General features: G+C 45.9%; 1 protein-coding gene across 1 annotated transcript; it reads left to right on the top strand.

Moving 5' to 3' along the window:
* Positions 1-2,767: 2,767 nt before the first annotated feature.
* Positions 2,768-9,860, top strand: LOC136124999 (spermatogenesis-associated protein 31E1-like). The gene is made up of 5 exons (XM_065879858.1): positions 2,768-2,998; positions 3,988-4,045; positions 4,630-4,690; positions 4,968-8,651; positions 9,566-9,860. Exons 1-5 carry the CDS (start codon positions 2,768-2,770, stop codon positions 9,858-9,860), a joined length of 4,329 nt encoding a protein of 1,442 aa, XP_065735930.1.
* The last annotated feature ends 10,203 nt before the right edge of the window (positions 9,861-20,063 follow it).

Below are 20,063 nucleotides of genomic sequence, written 5' to 3'. Positions count from 1 at the left end.
ATAATTCCTTAACACATTGTTACTACTCTCCCTTAAAACAGTTATATGTTATCCATTAGGCCACCAGGGCTGATAAAAAGTTATTTTTTAGATTGATTAAGAAGCGGAAAACTCAAGGATTTCATTTTACCAGCATTCATTTCTCCTTGGAAGTTCCTCCTTTATGTAGATATAATTTTCTGATCTTTGTCAGTTGTTCTGTTTTTAATGTTTGTGGTAACATAGGTGCCAAAGGCTTCAAATTCCTCTAATGTCCTTGTTTTTGTCTCTCCTCTTTTTTTTTTTTTTTAATATTTACTTATTTGGCTGAGCCAGGTCTTAGTTGTGACATTCAGGATCTGGTTCCCTGACCAGAGATCAAACCTGGGCCCCCTGAATTGGGAGCACAGAGTCTTAACCACTGGACCACCAGGGAAGGCCCTTGTCTCTCATCTTGATGTTGGGGCTTCCCTAAGTACTGTTGCTCAGCTTGAGTCTGTGTCTTGCAGTTCTTTTGGCAGTGATCTACTCTTAACTATCCTGGAGGCCTGCAGGTGTGATGGTAAACTGTGAGGGAGGGAAAACATTCTATAATCTTGCAGTAAATCCCAGTCTCTAGCGGGCCTCTGTTTGAGGGTGTGGCCTTCACAAGTGTTTCTGACTCTCCCCAGGGATATGGCTCTTTCCCCTGCCCCTACTCCTTGCCTTGACTGCAGCATTTCCTTGAAGCCCTATCCCCTGCTGATATGTTCCCCCAACACACCGCATCACATGAGAAAGGAAGGATGTAGAAGGCTGAATTGGGGGAGAATTTATTTCCTCTAGCTGGGATGAGATTTCAGAATTGCATTCTGGCCAAGTCCTTTCTCTGGAGAGTAAGATTCTGCTACATAGAAAGCTCCATTGCCACCCCTTCATCCCCATCCCCTCCAGAGCCACCAGGGCACCTCTCTCCAACCTCACCATGAGAGCCTGCAGGGGTTCCTGAATGGAACACCCCACAAGAGTCTGGCTCCCAGGATTTTCTCCCTCTCAATTAGTCATTCATAAGTCCCCCTGCAAATGAAGCAGAAATCAGGACCCACCATGATCGCCATTGATTCTAGTTGTCTAAATTAGGGACCTCCATGCTCCTCGGGTACCCTAGTTGTTCACACTGAGGACTGTCATGCCCCAGTGACAATATCATAAAAGGTGAAGAGCCTGTAATAAAAGCAACAGTAGATGCTAGAGATGTGTTCTTGAACATGTACATTCATGACAGTATAGCCAAATAAATATTTCACATATTAAGAAAAATTAACCAGGTAGTGATTAAAAAGTACAATCCCTAAGTGAATACCCAATTCCACCTGCCAAAAGGGATGTCCAATGATGTTATAGGGAATTTGCTATAAGACTCAAAGTGCCCTCTCTATAAAGTACAGGCAAGACTCGAAGCTCCACAGTCTGGAGAGGGTAGGGTAGGAGGGGGAAGGCAAGGTGTATTCTGGAAAAGAAAATGTGTAGAACACCCTAGGGATATCATAAAAGGCTACTGTAGATGACTTTAACCCAGGCCTTGGTCCTCCAGTCCCAGTGTCTACGCTAAAGATTAGAACTTAAGCTCACCTAACCCATTTCTGACTTCTGGGTGTTCCACACATGTTTCTAAACTCTGGAGAATGGAGACTGTCTATTTTGGGGAGAGTGAGAAGAAATGTGGTCAGGACAATATACAAAAGATTTAGAGAAAATGAGGATATGCTTAATTTTTGGATTTGAATATACTGCATTGGTCTGTCGAAATGTGTGTGTGTGTGTGTGTGTGTGTGTGTGTGTGTGTGTGTATCTGTGTGTACAGTCTTTGTGAGGCTTTTCTAACTTCAGAAGTATAAAAGGTTACTAACACAAAACATCATTTAGAAGTTTAATTACTTATCTTTTTATTATACTTGGTTTTGTAAGTTTGAAATAATAATCATTAGTTTGAATTTTTGTGTTAATTATTCTGAGTGAAGTTGGCAAAGGTGGATGGAAACTATAACAAATTAAATATTCAAAATTAAGTATAAAAAAAGTTCTATTTCTGGGTTGATGAAAGTAAAAAACTTATATGGGAAAAGTGGTGTTCATATTTGCAACAATGTGGATGAATCTAGAGGACATCAGGCTAAGAGAAAGCCAGACAGAGAAAGGCAAATACTGCCTATTATCAATTATATGCAGAATCTACAAAGAAAAAAGTCAAACTCATAGAAACAGAGGGGTGTTTGCCAAGGGCTAGGGTTGGGGGAAATAAGGAGAGGGTGGCAACAGGGTACAAACTTTGTATGAGATGAAAGTCTTAGGATCTAATGTACAACATGGTGAACAGAGTTGATAATACTGTATTGTATAATTGAAATTTGCTGAGAAAGTATTGATACAACTTAAATGTAAATATGCGAGATGAAATAACGATGGAATTGTGAACAAAGGAGATTCTGAGAGTATAAATCTCCGGGAAACGGCCAAAATCCTGGGAGAATTTCAGAGTTTCAAAGGCTATGAAAATGGTGGGTTCAAGCCGAGATCCCCAAGAGATCTGAGGAACCAGGAAAAACGTGATTTCCAGGTGGAATGAATAGAAAATTGACTAAGGTCTAGAAGACCCGTGAGGGTGCAGGGATAGAGCTGTGGGGTGGATGTTTAGGGAGGGGCCGTGGTACAGCCTCCTCCTCTATTACTCCCTCCCACACCCTCAGGAGCCCTTTGTGACCAAACCACAGCTCTATGATATAGGCCTAGGGCTTTAGTCTCCAAGTACATGCCCTGTACTCAGTTGCCTGCTGGCAGCCGTGTGATTCAGATAATGGAGAATGCTCTCTTTTCTCTGAAAAGCACTTTTGATACTTGGCAGTACTCCAGTTGCACTCTCTGTGTGAGTGACATCATCCTAGCCTTCCTGTGTGGACTGGGGCTCTTTTTCCTGTTACTCCGCTACCTCAAGAATAATGTATCTTCACCACCTCCCAGGAAACATGAAAACATCAGGAAGGTAAGGAACCCTTGGGCCAGACCCACAAACACAAGATCCTCTTTTCTTTTCTATCGCTATTTCCACTTTTCTCAGTCAACTACAGAGACTCCTGAAATGGGAAAGAATAGGACATCTATTCTCAAGTATAGAACATCATCCCTGTAAGGACAAGCCAGGCTGGGCGGGGATAGAGTGAACACTAGGATTTCTATCCAAAGATCTCAGACCAGTTGCCCAGGTATGGTAGAGGGCTCCAGGGCAAGTCTCACACACCGTGACCAGAGGTCGAGGACTGGATACCGAGTTCAATCTCAGCCAGAGGACAGGCCCGTGAGCACTGGATCACCAGCTGTAAACAGGTGTCTCGGATGAGGGCTGATCTGCTGGCAGTGCTGAGGCCCTGAGAGCCTCAGAGCTGGCGCTGCAGTCGCTCTGGCCTTGGGAAGCAGAGACCCACCTGTTGGAGCTCAGAATGAATCCGTAGTTCAGAGAATGTGTGTGTTTTTTGAGCAGAGGAACAGTGACGAAAGAAATCCAGGGTGAATCTCACATTGAAAATCCTTCTTTATGTTCTTCAGAGAAGGAAAACAGAAAATATTTTTATCCTCTTTAAAAATGAGTGAAAGGTAACAAACGTAAGGTAGATAGCTAGTGGGAAGCAGCCGCATGGCACAGGGATATTGGCTTGGTGCTTTGTGACAGCCTAGAGGGGGGGGATAAGGAGGGTGGGAGGGAGGGAGACGCAAGAGGGAAGACATATGGGAACATATGTATATGTACAACTGATTCGCTTTGTTATAAAACAGAAACTAACAGACCATTGTAAAGCAATTATACCCCAATAAAGATGTTAAAAAAAAAATGACTGAAAGGAAAGAAAAACCACAGAGCTCTGTTAGTTAAACGTAGAAAGTCATATTATGTTATGGACACTGAGTGTCTGATGCTTGTCTAGAGAGGGGAGAGTGAGAATTGGGTCCCAGGTCCTCATTTGTTCTGTCTCTCAGCATCAAATGGAGCCGAAGGGGAGACGCAAGATTAACGAGAAAAAGAGAGCTGTGAAAGGTAAGTTGTGCCATTCATCCCTGTGTGCCCCGAGGGTTAGCCTCCATCTCCCCCAGCCCTGAGGGCCCAGCTCCACAGGCTCCGAGGAGGCCAGTGGCAGGGCCTGTCCCTCAAGAAACAGAACCCTCAGGGAGGCTCCTGGGAAGGAGAGCAGAACCCAGATACCTCCCAGATTCCATGTGCACAATGAAGTGGTAAGGGGCCTGGAAAAGGGTGTGGCCCAGCAGGGGTATGTGGGTTACAGTGGACCAACAGTGCCTGGGTTGGGAGGTGGGACCTCCAGGTCCAAACGTGGACAAGTTGTTTAACTTTGCTCAGATTCCTCTGTAAGGTGACCCCTGCCCATTCTCCCCCACATGGAGGATGTGAGGGCGGCAAGGGGTAATGGATATGGAAGTACTTTGTAAATGAAACACCCTTTCATGAGCTTCACCATCACTGTCAGGGTTCATGTGGCTTTGGACGCTGGTGCCTGGGCTGCAATCTCCCAATGGTGTCCCCTTAAAGGGACACTGCACTCAGCCTCCTGTAAGACCCCCTAGGCCCTTGCCTTCACCATCATGACCCACTCTGCTGATTTCCAGCTTGCAGAAGTTCCCTGAAAGAGCTGGAAAACGCACGGGACCTGATTTCATTTCTGCGAAGGTAAAGAATCTTTCTCTTCTCTCCTGGGTTCTTCTTCCACCCAAAGCCTATGGTGTGACATCTGGGCTGCAGAGAGCCTGGGGCTGAAATGTGAGGGGGAGCCCTGAGGACAGCGTACGTCTAAAGCCCTGGGGTGAGGGACAGCAGAAGCACTGTGAAGTCAGCATGGGGGCCGTGGAGGGCCGTGGGCCCAAAGGGGTCCACCCCTGCCTGCCCTGCCCAGCCCTCCTAGCCCGGGGGGCTCCTGGCTGCAGCTTGTGCCTCATGTCTCCTGCAGCCACCTGGACAAGCTCCCTCACAAGGGCGGCTTCCATCAGCTCTCCTGTCAAGACCCCCTCGGTGAGGTGGGCAAAGCAGCGCCTGCTGCAGCCCACCAGCCCTGCAGGAAACCTGCAGAAGACGATGTTCCTGCCGTGTGCCCATCAGCTGCCCTGGTTCCTCTGACCCAGGGCTCTTTACCTGTGGCCTCCACCCTGTCAACAGAACCTCAAGACCAATGCAACTTGAAGAGAGTCACCCTTGGCACTGTTGCAAAGAGCTCACCTCCAGGTAATTCTTTTTTGGCATCTACCACTGCAGCCATCTTGAGTCTTGGCCTCGCATGCTATCACATTTTGTTCCTGTCCTTCTGGTGGAAGATTACCAAGGCCTTGTTCTTCCCCACCTCATCACAGAGTAAGTCCTGGCAAGAACACCTGTCCCACCAGCCACCAGGGGCCCCGTTCTCGGGAGGGCCCACAGACAAGCAGGTAGAGACTGGTAGCCCCTTATTTGACAACCCTGAAGTCCAGAGGCTGCTGGAGCTCCTAATCACCAAGAAAGTAAATCTAAACACTTGTAAGGAGAAAGAAAAGGACGGGTCATTCTCAGAACAAATGAGCTCAGACTACCGCCTGAACACGTTAGGGAATATGTGGAAATCACTGGGTGCTGAGCAGGACAACACAACCCCTCAATCTTTCTGGAACATGAAAGACAAAACAGAGCAGCTAGAGCAGCTACCTGGTCCTCAGCAGCTCTTACACTCCGAGGTCTTGAGGGACCACTTGGAACAGAAATACAGCCGGCTCTACTGGGGTCTCCCCTCTCTGCCCAGCGAGTCGCTGGTGGACGTTAGGAGCTCTGCTCAACAGCCGGCACCCTTTGTTTTATTCAGGGGAGTTTCTCATGGCTTCTCAGTTTCAATTCAACCTAGAATACCTTTAGGTGCTTCCCAGGCCCCAGTCTTGCCCTGCCCGGGGGTCCCACCCCAGCCTTTCACTCAAAACCTGCCTCCCTGCCAGCCCCCACCTCTGGCTCAGATCCAGGCCCAGCCCTACCTCCCATCTTCTCTCCTATCCAGACCACCTTATTCTCCACCCCAGATGAGTACCTGTGGACTAGACTGTCCTACATTTCAGAACAAGACACTATATTTTATCCCAGCTGAAACTCAATGTCTGAAATGCCCCTTGTTGCAGAAGCAACTGAAAAGTGGGGAGCCTTCACCCTCTGTGGTCAAAAGGTCTCAGAAAGGCTTTAACCAACTCATTCTCACCCTTCCTCAAGACAGGGGATGCTCCCAGGCCCGAAAGTCAGCAGTTTCCATTCATCGTGAGGACTTAATTGGCCCTGATCTCCAGAAGCAACATCTTCAAAAGAGGCTCATCAAACAGCAAAGCAAGAGGGGCCTGGCCTGCAGTATCCACCTGTCTCTGTCTCTGGAATTGAGCTCCTATCAGTGCCAATTTTTAGGGACTCATCAGGCACAGGGCAAGCAGGGACCCTGGCAGCCCTCTGCTTTTACGGGCAAAAGGAGACTGGACCGACAGAAGACAAGGTCCAGGTGCCCTAGGAGATCTCACAGGAAGGGTCAAATGCAATTCCAACCAGGGCAGGATTTCGGCAAGGGTCTAAGGCCATATCTGAGGAGGATCTCAAAAGCTTCCTCCAGGACCAGCCTCCCAGTCAAGTTTCTGCCAAGAAACTCTGAAAAGGAGTCAGAAAGATACTTGATGAGGCCCTTGAAGAGTAACTCTGGAAACTGTTTACCCAGTAGCCCAGAGAAGAAACATCTAGAAAAATTCTTGAAAGCCCATTTGAGCACAAAGTCGAGGCAGATTAATCAAGGTATGACACCTGTGATTGTGCGTCAATCCTGGCTTGCTGCCAACTGTGCTTCTTATAAGCCCCACCCTCACGAGGAAATCAGAAATCTAGCATCCTCGAAGTATTGGAAACCCTGTGTAAACTCCTCCCGCGAGCTTTCCTTCCTCAGTCCAAGCATTCGGCAGATGCTGGAAGCACATGTTTTAAGGTGGCGGGTAAGGCACAGGTGGGGCTTACCCAACCAGGCCTTTGAGCCCATAAATCTCAAGCCAGGTGGGGCTCAACCCTTGTCCTCTCCAAGGTCCACCTTTTCCCCCTCTGCCACCTGTCAATCTAGAGCACACTCAAAAGCCAACTTTGCTAATAAGCTCTCTGGAAAACCTCAGCCCCATCAGGGAATGACAGTGATAACAAAAGCAACAGTTCCCACCCTGGTGAGTCCTCTCCCTGTTCCCTCACCTGAGCATACAGAAATCCAGAGGGCCCTGGGAAAGACTTCACCTGGTGACAGGTATGGGCCCTCAGAGGCCCCTCTGACTGGACAGGAGGGCAGACTGCCTTATCAGATGCCCACAGTCAACCTCATGGGCAGAAGCTGGGAGAATGGGCCTGTCTTGGGCTTTCCAGCCACTAGGAAAACCCTGTCACCACCAACAAAGTCAGTTGCCCAACATCCAAAGGAGCCATGCCTTAAAACACAGGTGGCTCAAGGCCGTGCCACTGGTGAGCTCCTTCCAGACTCTCACAGTAACATCCTCCTTCAAGACTATGCCACTGGCATGCGCCTCCAGGACTTTGCCACCAATGTGCTCCTTCAAGACCATCACACTGATGTGCTCCTTTCTTCAGACATCTTGGCTTCTCACAGGTCTCTTTCTAGTTCCCAGAGGGAACACGCTAGTGAGGACGCACCAGCTTTCCAGGCGGTGCCATATGACCTCAACGTCAGTGAACAGAGCAGCCGGGGGCAGCAGAAATTCAAAACAACACAACTTCAGGACCCATTTAAAAGCCAGAGCAACATGCCTGCCCCAGCTGAGGAGTGGAGGTGCGTTAGGAGCCTCCAACCTGGAGACCATGAAGAAACGAGAAGCAACCAGCAACAACAGGAACCCGGGAAACCAAAAGTTACGGATCCGTGTAAGGGCCAGTTTGCCTCGACTGAGGGGAGGGAGGACAACTGGAAGCCCAAACCAGGAGAGTATAAAGAAAGGTCTTCAGGACTAAAGGCTTCGCAAGCAAGTGGGATGAGCCACGCTTCTCAGGTCAGGGAAAGAGGAGAGTCCCTTGGGAGCAAACACCCCCAACTCTCACCAGGGAAGAGACAGCTTTCACCAGAAAGCCAAAATAGGATGAGGCAGTATGTTAGCCACGATAAAAAAGGCAAAGGAATAGAAGAATCCCTTCAAAAAGGCAAGTCTGCATCAGCCACTGCTCACCAGCAGAAACCAATCAAAGGTTTCAATAGCAGGGCTATTGACCCTTGTGCGATTCCAAGAGCTGTTGCACAGGTCCTAAGAGAGAAACTGGGGCTTCACCAAGGACTCTGTGCCTCAAAGTTAAATAAGCACCCAGAACAGCTCCAGGCCCCAGCAGAGGGGCACTCCCACTACCACAGGGTTCTCTCCTCTTCAGAAGAGAGAAGGGTGTTGAAAGATACAGCCTACAGTCACCAAGCCAGCCCCAAGGACCACAGCTACCTTAACAAGAGCAGGCATACCACAGGCAGGGGCGACAAGTCAGCCTTCCCACCCAGGGAACTGGAGTCCCCAGTCAGACGCTGCCAGCATGGACCAAGGGTGGCCGGTGACTCAGGCCACCTGCGCCATCACCCAACATGTCCTCAAAAATGTGTTCCCTCTGGTCAGCCAGAGTGTGCTTCTCATGCCTTTCCTGGGAGGAAAGTAGTGCCAAAAAAAGTTCAGTTCATGGAAAGAAAACCTGCTTCTTCTCACGTTAACAGATCATCTATGTGATAATGGCTTCTCTTCCTACCACAATTTTTATTGTTTCCCAAAATACATGTTTTTTCTCTTGAGAGGTGGTGGTCTCTGTCTGTGCCCTGCTCGGGGGAAGGGAAGGGATCAGGGTCCACTCTTCCCAGGTGCCTGCTCTGGCTTCCGGATGGGATGGGGTCATGGAGGGAGGTTGATCCCAGCGTGGAATACTCATCCTCACCTCAATTCCCTCACTGCACTTAAGTTTCCATAATAGCAGCATTACAGAAACAAGCAACAGCATTCAGGACGTGTCAAGGTGAACTAAACCTAAAGACCTCCCCCTTCTCAGGAACCGGCTCAGTCCTCTCCTGCTCTCTCTCTACCTTGAACTTGTGGGACTGTAGGGGAGGGGTTTGCAGAGGCTGAAATTCCCCTCAGGCTCCAGAAAGGGTCACAGACAAGTTCACATGTCAGAATAAGGAGGGGAGTTTGGGGGCAGTGCTAGCCCAGAGTCCAGAGGTGGCAGAAACCTTGCCCCCATGTCTTGGTGGGGATAGATGATGCCTGCCCTGGAAGCTACTTCTCTCCCCGATGGAGCTGGGTTTGAGATGGGCTGGGAGTGTCACCCGGCCTCTGCCTTTCTCACAGTCTGGAGCAGCGGTGAGAACAAAGACCACGCACTCCCAGCTCTGAGGGTGTGAGGTGAGGACCATGGAGGCCGCCAAAGGCCGTCCACTCATGCCCCAGAGGAGAGGACAGCCCTACTCACAGTGTCCACCTCCCCCAGGGAGCAAGCAGGGACGTGACTGTGTTTGCAGTCACCTCACTGTCTGTCATGTGCCCGTAGGGTGGGATGCAGAGGACGGAGGCAAGTGGCAGAGGTGCCCATAAATGGCACAGTGACCAAGGAGCCCCTGGCGTCCCACCACCGTGTACCGGCCCAGAGAAATGAAGTTAGGGGCCAGTGGCTCACGGTGGCCCCAGCCCAGACTCTCCCCCGACTCCAGCTCCCAGGGCCCAGACAGAGGGAAGGTGCCTGGAGCTCCCCTCCACAGAGGGTCAGGCTCCCAGAGGCCGCGGAGCCGCCAAGCAGGGAAGCTTCACTGCCCCACAAGGTAGTTAATCAACTTTCACAGGACTGAGGCTCACGACAGACTCGCGGTGTGTGACCTTTACCTAAACGTGTGGCCCAAGGAGGCTCCCAGGGGACAGGTGGGACTTAACAGGCTCAGGGACTGTGCTGGGGTCGTAGCAAGTCTCACCTGCTATCAGCCTTGCTCACCCCAGAGCCTGGAGAGGGGAGAGGCCAGCAGACAGGATGTGTCACTCAGTGGGTGGGAAGTGACCTGTGGAGAACGAGGGTGCCGTCAGCTTTCCTCTCCGGCCCGTCCACACAGGAAACCAGGGAGACAGGAGCAATTCTACAGAGCAATTTGGGGCTCTGTGTCACAGTCACTCCCGTGGTGGAAAGTCCTGCTCCAGGAGGGTCCCCTGATCCAGGTGACAGCTTGAATGGCCCTGCCCTATGCCTGTCAGGACCCCAACATGTGGGACCAGGACCTGCAGGGGGGGAGCAGGCACAGGCCTGCTTGTGCTGTGGTTTCTCCCTGAAGCCAGGTCTCACCTCTGGGCTCCATCCTCCAGGTTGGACACAGCACTGGGGGCACAGCCAGGGCCTGAGGGAGGAGCTGGAACCCAGAGCACAGAACAACCTCCAGAGCTCAGGAGAGGGTGGCACAGAGCGGAGACCCTGAGCCTGACTGCTGCCGGGTCCTCTCAGGGGCACCAAGAGATGAGTGCTGGGTTTGAGGGTGCTGGACGCCCAAGGCACGTGTCGAGAGAAGTGACACAGAGGGACACTGACAGAACAGCAAGAAACAAGAAGGTGCAAGTCCCTTTGCCCTTCTGCTGTGAGGTGCAGAAAGGCCAGCAATGGAGGGCCCCTCACTAAAAGTCCCCAACACAGGGACCCACACTCACCCCACACGGGGACCCACATTGATTCCACACGGGGACCCACAGTGACCTCACACGTGGACTCACACTGATTCCACACAGTGACCCACACTCACCCCACACAGGGACCTCTCAGAGATAATACACAGACTTCACAGAGACGTCTCACAGGAGCCTTATACAGAGCCCTCTATGAGAAGAGAAATCTCCAGAGACCTGCACACAGTTCCATGCAGTCCACACACAGGCACCCAGTGCCCCACCGAGACCACAGAGACCCTTCAAACAGCGGCCTGACACCCACTCAAATGAGCCTGAGCCACCAGCTGGCTCTGAGTGCATCCCAAGCCACGTAGCAAACTGAAGGTGCAGAAGGAGATCGGTACCAGTGCCCACAGAGAAAATTCTTGTGTAGTTTTTAATTACTTCTGAAAAAAAAGAATTACACATTACCCATGAAAACCCACAGAATCCTTTCCTTCACGGGTTTTACTTAGCTTGAGCTCTGACTCACAGCTGAAAGAATGACAGACTTTGAAAAGGAGCAAAACTCTGCCAGCATCTAATGAGGGAAAATCTTTGTCCAATTTTAAATATCATTCGGTCAAATGGCATCAGGGGGTCACATGCTTTGTTTTGCTGGGGACAAGTTCCTGCACTCAAAGTGACTTCTCTCCTTTGGAAACATGATGCAGAGAGGCCTACAGCAAGTGGGATCCATGGTGAAATGAACCAGCAAAGAGGCATCTAACCCCTGCTTCCTAGCTGTGCAAACGGCATGGGATTTCGCACAGAATAGCTTGTGTCAGGTTTGTGAGGTTTGCTTCATTTTTCAGTGAAGTGAGCCACCTTATCAAACACACAAAGCTTATTCACAAATGTGACAGATTTTTGGCAATATCTCTATTACATTAACTGGCATATTTGTACTTAACTGCCTAATATTAAATGATATTGTTTATTTTACTCCTTTTAAAATATAGTAGTACAGTCAAGATGGTTGTATGGTATGCATGTCTCTAGAACATGAAAAAATCCTAATGTTCACCTGTGATAACTTAAACTTCTGAACCATTTAGAAGAATTCATATTTTATATAATTCTAAGAAATGTGCATTTTCCAAGACTCAGGAAATTTATATTTTATTTATTTATTACAGGGCTACAAAAAGGATACATTGCTTAAAAGAATTCTGAAATCTTAGAAAAGATGTCACTTAATTGGTGCTTGAAATATATATTACCTCATATTGCTTGGGAATTGGCATTTTAACATCTGTTAAAGAAAGTATACCTTTAATCGGCATTTCTATTATAATAATAATAGAGGTCTCACTGTCTGCCTAATACTTTCCAAACTGCACTCAGTTGAGACTACGTATTTCTCATTGGTCATAAATTCTGTTGCCCTTTACATGGTAAAATCTGGATGACGTACAGATGTCAAGTATTATGTCTGGTTAAGTCTCTCAGGTCACTCTGTGGGGTAACAGTGTCATGGTCCTTTCTCTCAAAAGAGAAGTGAGCTGATGTGAGGGCCCTGTGTATTTTTTTTAATTAAGAAAAACAAATATTCAGGCTGTAAAGTATTTTTAAAAATCATAGCTATTAATTTTTTGAAATGTGCTCCCTTTGTGACATTTTCTTATGTTATGGAATCACAGAACTTTGGAAAGTAGCCACAGATGTCCTCTAATAGCCAATCAATAATATTTACTAACTAGACTAGCTGATCATTCTCCTATAGATGCCCACACCTACAACATCTCACATTCATGAAAATGACACTCTCTTTTTGGAAGTTTAAGCCAATATTTCTAAACCATGTGTTTGAGATAAAACTAAATTCTAGTAAGAGGCGTTATAAAATAATGTAATTAATTCCCAACAAAATATATGAGGATTTAGGAAATACTGGCATCTTTCATAGGAAAACACAGTTGCCTCATCTCATCCTGATAACAAGAAATGTGAGTGACACAGCTCTTTGGTCTAAGCATTTGTGTGTGTGTGTGTGTGCTTTAGCTGGTCCTCTGGATTGGATGCATTAATATTCTATTTTTAAGATGTGTGGGCTAGAATATTTTTACATAAGTGATGCATAGGATATGTGGTTTATAAATTAGGCTCTATGGCCATTCTTATCCCTCATGGAATGGAACATGAGGGTAAACAGAACAACCAGCACAAACAGTTTCTGGAAAAACGATTACATTCCCTTGAACTTTCCCAGTAGAAGAAAAAAGGTGGAGACTTCAGGTAGGCAGCTGAGATACATTTGCCCCACAAATAAGTACATAAATTTTAGTCTATTAAAACTGGAAGGGGGGCTTCCGAGAAGATGGCGGAAGAGTAAGGCGCGGAGATCACCTTCCTCCCCACAGATACACCAGAAATACATCTACACGTGGAACAACTCCTACAAAACACCTAATGAATGCTGTCAGAAGACCTCAGACCTCCCAAAAGGCAAGTAACCTCCCACGTACCTGGGTAGGGCAAAAGAAAACAGAATAAACAGAGACAAAAGGATAGGGACGGGACCTGCACCAGTGGGAGGGAGCTGTGAAGGAGAAAAGGTTTCCACACACTAGGAAGGCCCTTCGCGGGCGGAGACTGCGGGTGGCGCAGGGGGAAGCTTCGGAGCCGCGGAGAGCACAGCAATAGGGGTGCGGAGGGCAAGGCGGAGAGATTCCCGCACAGAGGATCGGTGCCAACTGGCACTCACCAGCCCGAGAGGCTTGTCTGCTCCCCCGCCGGGGCGGGCGGGGCTGGGAGCTGAAGCTCGGGCTTTGGTCGGAGCGCAGGGAGAGGACTGGGGTTGGCGGCATGAACACAGCCTGCAGGGGGTCAGTGCACCACGGCTGGCCGGGACGGAGTCCGGGGAAAAGTCTGGACCTGCCGAAGAGGCAAGAGACTTTTTCTTCCCTCTTTGTTTCCTGGTGCGCGAGGAGAGGGGATTAAGAACGTTGCTTAAAGGAGCTCCAGAGACGGGCGCGAGCCGCGGCTAAAAGCGCGGACACCAGAGACAGGCATGAGACGCTAAAGCTGCTGCTGCCGCCACCAAGAAGCCTGTGTGCAAGCACAGGTCACTATACACACCCCGCTTCCGGGAAGCCTGTGCAGCCCGCCACTGCCAGGGTCCCGGGATCCAGGGACAACTCCCCCGGGAGAACGCATGGCGCGCCTCAACCTGGTGCAACGTCACGCCGGCCTCTGCCACCGCAGGCTCGCCCCGCACTCTGTGCCCCTCCCTCCGCACCGGCCTGAGTGAGCCAGAGCCCCCAAACCAGCGGCTCCTTTAACCCCGTCCTGTCTGAGCGAAGAACAGACGCCCTCCGGCGACCTACAAGCAGAGGAGGGGCCAAATCCAAAGCTGAGCCCCTGGGAGCTGTGAGAACAAAGAAGAGAAAGGGAAATCTCTCCCAGCAGACTCAGGAGCAGCGGATAAAAGCTCCACAATCAACTTGATGTACCCTGCCTCTGTGGAATACATGAATAGACAACGAATCATCCCAAATTAAGGAGGTGGGCTTTGAGAGCAAGATTTATGATTTTTTCCCCTTTTCCTCTTTTTATGAGTGTGTATGTGTATGCTTCTGTGTCAGATTTTGTCTGTATAGCTTCGCTTCCACCACTTGTCCTAGGGTTCTATCCGTCCGTTTTTTTTTCTCTCTTAATAATTATGTTTTATTTTAATAACTTTATTATATTTTATCTTACTTTATTTTACTTTACTTTATCTTCTTTCTTTCTTTTTTCCCTTCCTTCCCTCCTTCTATCCATCCTCCCTCCCTCCCTCCTTTCTTTCTTTTTCTTTCTTTCTTTCTTCTACTAATTCTTTCTTTCTACTTTTTCTCCCTTTTATTCTAAGCCGTGTGGATAAAAGGCTCTTGGTGCTCCAGCCAGGAGTCAGTGCTGTGCCTCTGAGGTGGGAGAGCCAAGTTCAGGACACGGGTCCACAAGAGAACTCCCAGCTCCACATAATATCAAACAGTGAAAATCTCCCAGAGATCTCCATCTCAACACCAGCACCCAGCTTCACTCAAGGACCAGCAAGCTACAGTGCTGGACATCCTGTGCCAAACACTAGCAAGAGAGGAACACAACCCCACCCATTAGCAGAGAGGCTGCCTAAAATCATAATAAGTCCACAGACACCCCAAAACACACCACCAGACGTGGACCTGCCCACCACAGACAAAAGATCCAGCCTCATCCACCAGAACACAGGCACTAGTCCCCTCCAACAGGAAGCCTACACAACCCACTGAACCAACCTTAGCCACTGGGGACAGACACCAAAAACAACGGGAACTATGAACCTGCAGCCTGCAAAAAGGAAACCCCAAACACAGTAAGATAAGCAAAATGAGAAGACAGAAAAACACACAGCAGATGAAGGAGCAAGATAAAAACCCACCAGACCCAACAAATGAAGAGGAGATAGGCAGTCTACCTGAAAAAGTATTCAGAATAATAATAGTAAAGATGATCCAAAATCTTGGAAATAGAATAGACAAAATGCAAGAAACATTTAACAAGGACCTAGAAGAACTAAAGATGAAACAAACAATGATGAACAACACAATAAATGAAATGAAAAATACTCTAGATGGGATCAATAGCAGAATAACTGAGGCAGAAGAACGGATAAGTGACCTGGAAGATGAAATAGTGGAAATAACTACTGCAGAGCAGAAGAAAAAAAAAAGAATGAAAAGAACTGAGGACAGTCTCAGAGACCTCGGGGACAATATTAAATGCACCAACATTCGAATTATAGGGGTTCCAGAAGAAGAAGAGAAAAAGAAAGGGACTGAGAAAATATTTGAAGAGATTATAGTCGAAAACTTCCCTAATATGGGAAAGGAAATAGTTAATCAAGTCCAGGAAGCACATACAGGATAAATCCAAGGAGAAATATGCCAAGACACATATTAATCAAACTGTCAAAAATTAAATACAAAGAAAACATATTAAAAGCAGCAAGGGAAAAATAACACACAAGGGAACCCCCATAAGGTTAACAGCTGATCTTTCAGCAGAAACTCTGCAAGCCAGAAGGGACTGGCAGGACATATTTAAAGTGATGAAGGAGAAAAACCTGCAACCAAGATTACTCTATGCAGCAAGGATCTCATTCAGATTTGATGGAGAAATTAAAACCTTTACAGACAAGCAAAAGCTGAGAGAGTTCAGTACCACCAAACCAGCTCTACAACAACTGCTAAAGGAACTTCTCTAGGCAAGAAACACAAGAGAAGGAAAAGAACTACAATAACAAACCCAAAACAATTAAGAAAATGGGAATAGGAACATACATATTGATAATTACCTTAAATGTAAATGGACTAAATGCTCCCACCAAAAGATACAGATTGGCTGAATGGATACAAAAACAAGACACATATATTTGCTGTCTACAAGAGACCGACTTCAGACCTAGAGACACATACAGACTGAAAGTAAGGGGATGGAAAAAGACATTTCATGCAAATGGAAACCAAAAGAAAGCTGGAGTAGCAATTCTCATATCAGACAAAATAGACTTAAAAATAAAGACTATTAGAAGAGACAAAGAAGGACACTACATAATGATCAAGAGATCGATCCAAGAAAAAGATATAACAATTGTAAATATTTCTGCACCCAACATAGAAGCACCTCAATACATAAGACAAATACTAACAGCCATAAAAGGGGAAATCGACAGTAGCACATTCATAGTAGGGGACTTTAACACCCCACTTTCACCAATGGACAGATCATCCAAAATGAAAATAAATAAGGAAACACAGCTTTAAATGATACATTAAACAAGATGGACTTAATTGATATTCATAGGACATTCCATCCAAAAACAACAGAATACACATTTTTCTCAAGTGCTCATGGAACATTCTTCAGGACAGATCATATCTTGGGTCACAAATCAAGCCTTGGTAAATTTAAGAAAATTGAAATTGTATCAAGTATCTTTTCCGACCACAACACTATAAGACTAGGTATCAATTACAGGAAAAGATCTGTAAAAAATACAAACACATGGAGGGTAAACAGTACACTACTTAATAACGAAGTGATCACTGAAGAAATCAAAGAGGAAATCAAAAAATACCTAGAAACAAATGACAATGGAAACACGACAACCCAAAATCTATGGGATGCAGCAAAAGCAGTTCTAAGAGGGAAGTTTATAGCAATAAAATCCTACCTTAAGAAACAGGAAACATCTCGAATAACCAACCTAACCTTGCATCTAAAGCAATTAGAGAAAGAAGAACAAAAAAATCTCCAAAGTTAGCAGAAGGAAAGAAATCATAAAAATCAGAAAAAAATGGAAAAGAAATGAAGGAAACAATAGTAAAGATCAATAAAACTAAAAGCTGGTTCTTTGAGAAGATAAACAAAATTGATAAAACATTAGCCAGACTCATCAAGAAAAAAAGGGAGAAGACTCAAATCAATAGAATTAGAAATGAAAAAAGAGAGGTAACAACTGACACTGCAGAAATACAAAAGATCATGAGAGATTACTACAAGCAACTCTATGCCAATAAAATGGACAACCTGGAAGAAATGGACAAATTCTTAGAAATGCACAACCTGCCAAGACTGAATCAGGAAGAAATAGAAAATATGAACAGACCAATCACAAGCACTGAAATTGAAACTGTGATTAAAAATCTTCCAACAAACAAAAGCCCAGGACCAGATGGCTTCACAGGTGAATTCTATCAAACATTTAGAGAAGAGCTAACACCTATCCTTCTCAAACTCTTCCAAAATATAGCAGAGGGAGGAACACTCCCAAATTCCTTCTACGAAGCCACCATCACCTTGATACCAAAACCAGACAAGGATGTCACAAAGAAAGAAAACTACAGGCCAATATCACTGATGAACATAGATGCAAAAATCCTCAACAAAATACTAGCAAACAGAATCCAACAGCACATTAAAAGGATCATACACCATGATCAAGTGGGGTTTATTCCAGGAATGTAAGGATTCTTCAATATACGCACATCTATCAATGTGATAAACCATATTAACAAATTGAAGGAGAAAAACCATATGATCATCTCAATAGATGCAGAGAAAGCTTTCGACAAAATTCAACACCCATTTATGATAAAAACCCTCCAGAAAGTAGGCATAGAGGGAACTTTCCTCAACATAATAAAGGCCATATATGACAATTCCACAGCAAACATCATCCTCAATGGTGAAAAACTGAAAGCATTTCCACTAAGATCAGGAACAAGACAAGGTTGCCCACTCTCACCACTATTATTCAACATATTTTTGGACGTTTTAGCCACAGCAATCAGAGAAGAAAAGGAAATAAAAGAAATCCAAATCGGAAAAGAAGAAGTAAAGCTGTCACTGTTTGCAGATGACATGATACTACACATAGAGAATCCTAACGATGCTACCAGAAAACTCCTAGAGCTAATCAATGAATTTGGTAAAGTAGCAGGATAGAAAATTAATGCACAGAAATCTCTGGCATTCCTATACACTAATGATGAAAAATCTGAAAGTGAAATCAAGAAAACACTCCCTTTTACCACTGCAACTAAAAGAATAAAATATCTAGGAATAAACCTACCTAAGGAGACGAAAGACCTGTATGCAGAAAATTATAAGACACTGATGAAAGAAATTAAAGATGATACAAATAGATGGAGAGATATACCATGTTCTTGGATGGGAAGAATCAACATTGTGAAAATGACTCTACTACCCAAAGCAATCTACAGATTCAATGCAATCCCTATCAAACTACCACTGGCATTTTTCACAGAACTAGAACAAAACATTTTGCAATTTGTATGAAAACACAAAAGACCCCGAATAGCCAAAGCAATCTTGAGAATGAAAAACGGAGCTGGAGGAATCAGGCTCCCTGACTTCAGACTATACTACAAAGCTACAGTAATCAAGACAGAATGGTACTGGCACAAAAACAGAAAGATAGATCAATGGAACAGGATAGAAAGCCCAGAGATAAACCCACGCACATATGGTCACCTTATCTTTGATAAAGGAGGCAGGAATGTACAGTGGAGAAAGGATAGCCTCTTCAATAAGTGGTGCTGGGAAAACTGGACAGGTACATGTAAAAGTATGAGATCAGATCACTCCCTAACACCATAAACAAAAATAAATTCAAAATGGATTAAAGACCTAAATGTAAGGACAGAAACTATGAAACTCTTAGAGGAAAATATAGGCAGGACACACTATGACATAAATCACAGCAAGATCCTCTTTGACCCGCCTCCTAGAGAAATGGAAATAAAAACAAAAATAAACAAATGGGACCTAATGAAACTTCAAAGCTTTTGCACAGCAAAGGAAACCATAATCAAGACCAAAAGACAACCCTCAGAATGGGAGAATATATTTGCAAATGAAGCAACTAAGGATTAATCTCCAAAATTTATAAGCAGCTCATGCAGCTTAATAACAAAAAAACAAACAATCCAATCCAAAAATGGGCAGAAGACCTAAATAGACATTTCTACAAAGAAGATATACAGACTGCCAACAAACACATGAAAGAATGCTCAACATCACTAATCATTAGAGAAATGCAAATCAAAACTACAGTGAGATATCATCTCACACCAGTCAGAATGGCCATCACCAAAAAATCTAGAAACAATAAATGCTGGAGAGAGTGTGGAGAAAAGGGAACCCTCTTGCACTGCTGGTGGGAATGTAAATTGATACAGCCACTGTGGGGAACAGTATGGAGGTTCCTTAAAGAACTACAAATAGAACTACCATATGACTCAGCAATCCCACCACTGGGCATATACCCTGAGAAAACCAGAATTCAAAGAGTCATGTACCACAATGTTCATTGCAGCTCTATTTACAATAGCCCAGAGATGGAAACAACCTGAGTGCCCATCATCGGATGAATGGATAAAGAAGAAGTGGCACATATATACAATGGAATATTACTCAGCCATAAAAAGCAACGAAATTGAGCTATTTGTATTGAGGTGGATAGACGTAGAGTCTGTCATACAGAGTGAAGTAAGTCAGAAAGAGAGAGACAAATACCGTACGCTAACACATATATATGGAATTTAAGGAAAAAAATGTCATGAAGAACCTAGGGTAAAACAGGAATAAAGACGCAGACCTACTAGAGAATGGACTTGAGGATATGGGGAGGGGGAAGGGTAAGCTGTGATAGAGGGAGAGAGTGGCATGGACATATATACACTACCAAACGTAAGGTAGATAGCTAGTGGGAAGCAGCCGCATAGCACAGGGAGATCAGCTCAGTGCTTTGTGACCACCTGGAGGGGTGGGATAGGGAGGGAGGGAGACGTAAGAGGGAAGAGATATGGGAACATATGTAT

This window comes from Phocoena phocoena, chromosome 6, assembly GCF_963924675.1.
Source record: "Phocoena phocoena chromosome 6, mPhoPho1.1, whole genome shotgun sequence".
Taxonomy (NCBI): domain Eukaryota; kingdom Metazoa; phylum Chordata; class Mammalia; order Artiodactyla; family Phocoenidae; genus Phocoena; species Phocoena phocoena.
The sequence above is the reverse complement of the archived record's forward strand: the minus strand, read 5'-3'. Positions and strand labels throughout refer to the sequence as shown.